A 6256-nucleotide genomic window follows, 5' to 3' on the forward strand; every position below is an offset into this window, starting at 1 on the left:
ATTCCAGTGTAACTGGATGAGCTCTGCAGGAGCTGTGTCAGAACAAATTGTGAACAGTTCACACAATGAAAAAAAATGGTACACGCCAGGCACGTAGTCTACCTTAGGCGTGACTGTGAACTTGGTTCCTCGCTCGGCTTGGCTCGCTTTCCAGGATTTCCTACTGGATCTGCGTCCTGCCACTTACGGAAAACGGGACGTAGCCGCTCCAGACCAGCAACCAGATCCAACCAATCAATGCAGAGCAATCCGCCTCCATCTTTCCTTCTACTGGAGATCTATTGGTGTCAATCAAATATCTCATCTGTGATTGGGTGATTTTATTTTAAGGGGCGGGCACTGACGTATTTGTTGTTTATGTTCAGCAGAATAAGTAGAGCAGTCGACATCTTTGAAGGCAGGTTCTGACTTGTACGCAATGACAGCTTTGTGGCTTTAAGTCATCACAGTGCTTGTTTTGAGGGACTTTACGACCCAGAATACCCCTGGAGTATACCTGTGTTTCAACTGATTTGAGCGATTCTTGTTTTTTTGGTCGTTTCCTAAAGGTACGTAAGCAGTAATGTTTGTGAAATTATTAGCCACGGTTGTTACTAGCTAGCACCTTAAACTTCATAATTTACTAACTTTGTCCCTAAGATTTAACCTGCAACTGTCTGATATTTGGTGATGGATAATCATATACGGTAATGTGTTTGCCTGGGGTTGTGTTGTAGGCCAGCTTTATGAAGAAAGCGAGCTATCTGATCTCATTGTTGTTATTAAGAGTGACGTGGCGTCACTTCACGATCATATCAGAAACACAATCTAGTTTCATCTTCTCCACAACATTATAAGAACCCACTTATGAAGTGACTAACAGCTGGGCACATATACACGTTTATGTCCCTAATCTGCGTAAATACTGGAAACTGTGCCTTGCTTTAATTTGTTATTCGTCTCTGGGTCACTTCGCCCTTTTACCACCACTTGCCACTGTTTCCTGCATATGCGTTGGCATTTTGTCCATCCCTCCTGCAAATTTGGATCTTTAAATATTCATGTGTAAATGTAGTGTTGGTCACGTACGTCTGCAGTTTTGCTCATTTCGTTTTGACCGTGCATCAGTTCGTTTCGTTCCCGTTTCGACAACAAACCGTTTAAATGTATATAGTCTTCTTGCAGTCTGATGTAAGGCAATGCTGGGTGATTCCAGTAAGTGATATTTACGCACAGTAGGTTTGCTTAGAGTTCTTAGTGCTCAAAATCAGTTTTTTTTTATAAGACAGCTTGTCAAAATTGGATTTTTAGAACCAAAATAAATCGAACTAGGGTCTTATAAAAAGTTTTCAAAAAATAATATAAATTGTAAGTAAGTTCTATATACAATTTAAGTATTTCCATGACTATCTCAGCTTCTTTACAACTATATATAAAGTGACAAAACAACGGTCTAAATGGGTACGAAATGGAAATGAGAAGGGATCAAATGACAACATAGAGGTTTAATGGTTGAAATTGACCATAGCATTTCAGTATATTTTTTCTTTGCTTACTTGAATAATGGACATAAGTTGTCATAAAAATGTTGATGATTTCACATGCAGTTTAATTTGACTGTTTTATATTATCTGAGAACTTTTAACAGATTTTGTAACCTTGATTTTAACAAGAATAAAAAAAAAAACCTTCTGGGAGGTATTCTTTGAATTAATGATGTAATAGAAAATTGCTTTAGTTGTCAAATAGGTACGGAGCGCCCCCTTGTGGGTACGAAGCGCCCCACTGCAGAGTCAACATTTTAAACTTACCCCTTTTTTAATGCGCGGCTGTGGAGTAAAACCTAAAAGAAAGATAGCACCGCTGTTTATTTCAAAAAGGCTTTGAGGCAGCCATTAAAGACATAGTTTGGAATAAATGGTTCTAAATACTATATTTGATTAAATTACAATCATTTTTATTTTGCAAGTATATTTTTCTTCTTTTTTTTTTAACCAACAAAGAATATATAAGCTACAAATCCTCATTTGAGAAGCTGGGAGCAGTTTGTGGCCTTTAAAATTTACTGAGCAAAACAGCAAATTTGATCCTGTCGTTAAATTAAAGTACATTTAATTTAACGACGGTTATTATTGGTGTTGCTCTTAACTGTAATTAAGTTAGAAATTTGATAAAATACACCTCTGAAAGTATCTAGTACAGTAAATACTAGCCAAACATTTTTTTTAAATAAATGTAAATATGCCTGTTAATAAGAGCATTAATTAAATAACTGTTTCCATAATAATTTGCACTGTTGTGCTGCAGTGCATTGTAAACTTATTAAAAATGTTAATATGGCTCGTCAAATAGGCGCTAACATTGGTTAACCTTTATTAACATTAATATTTCTTTAATCTGTGTATTTTCAATTCAGCTTAAAAGATCTAAATGTCTAATATCGTTTTAATTTTAGCAGCACATTTCCTTGATGAGAAGTATGAGATATGCTCTATTACAAAATTTTAAAGTCTGTCATTTAAAAAAAAAAGCAGTTTGAATAAAAAGCTACGTACGATGGATGCAACCGTGAACTGAACAGTGTGTGTTATGGAAATATGTATTATAAAACTGTTACTATTACACAGCAGCAATCAAGCCACAGCTATCCAATAAAGTTATGAATTTAATTCATGCTAAAATGAGTAATTGCAATATAATAATTTGCAGTAGTTTGTATAATATTACATCTGCTGTGACCTCTGCAGAAAGCTTGCCTGCTTTCATAATGACTTTGGCAGCATCGCTCACTGTCAGAGCTCACTGAAGTCAGACGACGCTGTTTCTCCCTTGTCTGCTCAGTAACTGAAGCCATTGTTGTGAACTTCATTTTTTCCTGTGCTGCTTTTTTTTTTTTTTTAGATGGGAAGTCAATATCAGCGCTCTGTACCGCTGGAGGTGAGGAGAGCAGAGGGAGAGAGAGTTCGAGCCAAACATCCTGACAAGATACCGGTGAGTAAAACTGATAATCACCTTTACAATGTCAATCTTGATCGAACGGATGATGTCAGTTGTTAGGCGTATCATTTTCATTATTATTGAAAAGTAAACACAGCGAGTTGCTTTTCTAATTTGTGTCCATTAATTTTCAGATCATTGTGGAGAGGGCGTCGAGGTCACGCGCTCCCGAGCTCGACAAGAAGAAGTACCTGGTGCCGTCGGATTTAACAGGTGAGAGCAGAACACAAATCACAAACTACATGAATGAAACCACATTGCTGACTTTGACGTTATTTTTCTTTCACTTCCTCTCACTTTAGACGAAACAAACGTTTGCGACACTCTCTCTGACCGTCTTCTTCGTCTCCTTCCTCTTTTTTTTTTCTCTTTAGTGGGCCAGTTGTGCTTTCTGATTCGTCAGCGTATGTCTTTGAGACCAGAAGATGCGCTCTTCTTCTTTGTCAACAACTCTCTCCCTCCATCCAGCTGTCCGCTCTCAACTGTATACGAGGTAACTCAGACTGAAACTAGGTTTCATGTGATCGTTTTTCTTGTGACATGCATCCAAAGCCATTTCTGCTTCTACTTTTTCAGAATCTTAATTGATGTTGATTGCACACACAATGCCTCAGTTCAAAACACTAAAAATGTCTGGCTTTTCCCACAAGGAGGAATAAATTACTTTCTAAACCAAAACAAATAGCATAAAATGCTCACTATGTTCATGTTTTACACAACTTTAAAATATCTGCCTATGACCACAAACGGCACTAAAATACAACAATAGAAGGTGAACTGAAGCAGCGTAGAGGAACAGCAGCTATGGGATGTAGTAACTTTGACACTCATGAATAACAAACGTTTGACATGGATCACTGCCTTTCAGCATCAGACGCTGCAAGTTTTTGTTGTTTCGTAGAAAATAAGAGACGTGTTATGTTGACTCCATTCTTACACCTTTTGTAAACAACATTTTTACATTTTCTAAACTGACAGATTTTGATGAATTTGTTTCTAATCTGTTCCAACATTTCTTTTTTTTGGGACGTGACATGTGGCTATTTGAGATCTTTTAGCCTCCTTCATGTTGTCAAGACTGTTCTTTATTCAACAGGCCTGCTGGGATTAATAAAACTGAACCCAGCATTTCAAAATAAGTGATTATTCAAAGTTATGAAATTCATTTTATTCAGTTAATTCATGATTTAAGGTGACTATGTTTCAGGCAGGGGTTTCAATAAAGTTTTTTTTTTCCTTTCTAAATGAAATTATGCTTTCAAAATTAGTTTTGGTGATCTGACACATTTAAATGTGACAGACAAAGAAGAAGTCTGGAAGGGTTCAAATGTTTTCTCATTGTTGTATATCTTTTAATCTAACTAGAAATGGGCTCTCCTTTGGCTTTGTTCCTGTTTCAGTCAACTTGTTTGACTCTGCAGAATTCCCATTTGACCTATTTTCATGCTAATAATGCATCATTCTGTGCTTGTTTTGCAGGAGCACCACGAGGAGGACCTGTTTCTTTACATGACGTACAGCAACGAGAGCGTGTACGGTGCCTGAAGCAAAACAAAAGACTGGAAAAGGACTCGGAGGGAGAATGAGAGTAGACAAACTGGGACTGGAGCAAACGTTGACAAATGTTTGAGCTTTGCACCCCTTCTTTGTATTCGCTTTGACAAGTAACTGCAATTAAAGGTGGAAGAAGGACTTTATAAAGGACAAGAAAGGGTCTCTGGATTTGGTTTTACCTTTTGACAGTATTTCAAGCTGAGCATGATGCATTTAAAAACACTTTAGTTATGTGGATTTATTTCATGGTAGGATGGGAGGGTTTTAGAAGAGTGAAAGCATTTTGAAGGGAATGTAATAATGTGTTGAGACAACTCTCATTATCTTTCTCAGTCACCTGTATTTAATGCAAATAGCATTGTTTTTGTTTTTTGTAAATTATCAGAATTTCCTTTGCGTAAAATAAAGAAAATTCAAAACTTCATATCGCTTTGTGTCTTTATCAAATGTGGTGCAGTGCCTTGTGGAACCACTCATGCAGCTGTTATCTTTTCACATTTTATCTCATTGTCATTGTTGGTCATTACTCATAAGTTTCAGTGGATATTCTCTGGATTTTATATAATATAGAAACTCAAAATAATGGATAATGAAGTGGAAGGAAGAGACATATGAGTTTAGCTATTTGTATAAAAATATCAGTGTCATGCATTTGTTTCTGAGTATAATCCTTTTCTCTTCAGGAGCTTTATTATTTTTGCAAGTGCAGTTAAATGACTTTTGGGGAACGTCTCAAACATATTTGTATTTGTATATTTGTACACTATAAAGAATCTTTGCAGATTTTTTGCAAAATAGCTCAATCTCAAATATTTTAAAATCTTGCAATAGATTCACAAATCCTGGACTTTGGGCCAAAAGTTTAAGAGATGAACATGCTTCGACCTTAACCCATTTTTTGTAGCTCTTTCTGTATCTTTAGGGTTTAAGGTGAACCTCATCCTCACTAGTCTCTAGTCTCAACCAGTTGGAGGCTGCAAATCTTTTGCAGCCTCCAACTGGTTGTCTTTCTGTTGGCTTTGTTGTCCAGCAATATGTATGGTTTGGCTATGAATAAGTGCCAAAGACGATTAACAAAATGAGCAATTTATATTAAAATTACCATGCTGAGGCACCACCTGATTCTCAAGAAGTAATAACCAAATAGTTTTTTGTCTTGTTAAATGCTTTGTGAATCCCTGTCTGATCAGGTAAAGCAGTAAACAATATGTGAAGGACCAAGTTTACACACATAGCCCTCCATACATAGAGGAATGTATTCAGAGCTCTAGATTCTGTAGAATGTTTTCATTTAAGAAATGGAAAGATTGGTTTTTCTTTTAGCCTTTATTTAAAGGAGCTCTGTGTTTCAGCTGTTTTTCAGTTTTCTGGAAGTTGCTTCTCCATGTTTGATTCTTGGGATGCGGAGCAGACCAGAACCAGCAGACCTGAGTGGTTTCTATGGTTGCTACAACAACAGCAGGTCTTTAATGTCTTTTGGTGCTAAGCTGTTCAGTGATTTATAAAATAGTAGACATTTTACAGTCTACTGTTTGAGTGACACTTGAGGTTACACTGGTTTCAAAGGACCTTAGAGATGAGGCAAGTTCAAACCCCAAAGCTATTTGTCACTTTTTGTACATGTGATTTAGGGGAAGGGCGCAATAAAAAATAAATAAAAAGAAAGAAATCTTTGAAGGGGAAGTGATGGGGCTTCACTCAAATGAGTCACACATTGACTGGACAT

The 6256-nt window shown here is 36.7% G+C and overlaps 1 protein-coding gene across 1 annotated transcript; it reads left to right on the top strand.

Annotated features, from left to right (window-relative positions):
* The first annotated feature begins 359 nt into the window (after window positions 1-359).
* LOC116717710 (gamma-aminobutyric acid receptor-associated protein-like 1) lies at window positions 360-4954 on the top strand. Its single transcript, XM_032559264.1, has 5 exons — window positions 360-548; window positions 2881-2970; window positions 3111-3189; window positions 3351-3469; window positions 4456-4954. The coding sequence occupies exons 2-5, from the start codon at window positions 2881-2883 to the stop codon at window positions 4519-4521; spliced, it is 354 nt and encodes a 117-aa protein (XP_032415155.1). The 5' UTR covers window positions 360-548; the 3' UTR covers window positions 4522-4954.
* Window positions 4955-6256: the final 1302 nt, after the last annotated feature.

Source organism: Xiphophorus hellerii, chromosome 3, assembly GCF_003331165.1.
Source record: "Xiphophorus hellerii strain 12219 chromosome 3, Xiphophorus_hellerii-4.1, whole genome shotgun sequence".
Lineage (NCBI taxonomy): Eukaryota > Metazoa > Chordata > Actinopteri > Cyprinodontiformes > Poeciliidae > Xiphophorus > Xiphophorus hellerii.

Coding starts and splice junctions, on each gene's coding strand:
- LOC116717710 (XM_032559264.1), top strand. CDS start 2,881: ATGGGAAGTCAATATCAGCGCTCTGTACCGCTGGAGGTGAGGAGAGCA. Junction 2,971..3,110: donor AACATCCTGACAAGATACCG/GTGAGTAAAACT, acceptor ATTAATTTTCAG/ATCATTGTGGAGAGGGCGTC. Junction 3,470..4,455: donor CGCTCTCAACTGTATACGAG/GTAACTCAGACT, acceptor CTTGTTTTGCAG/GAGCACCACGAGGAGGACCT.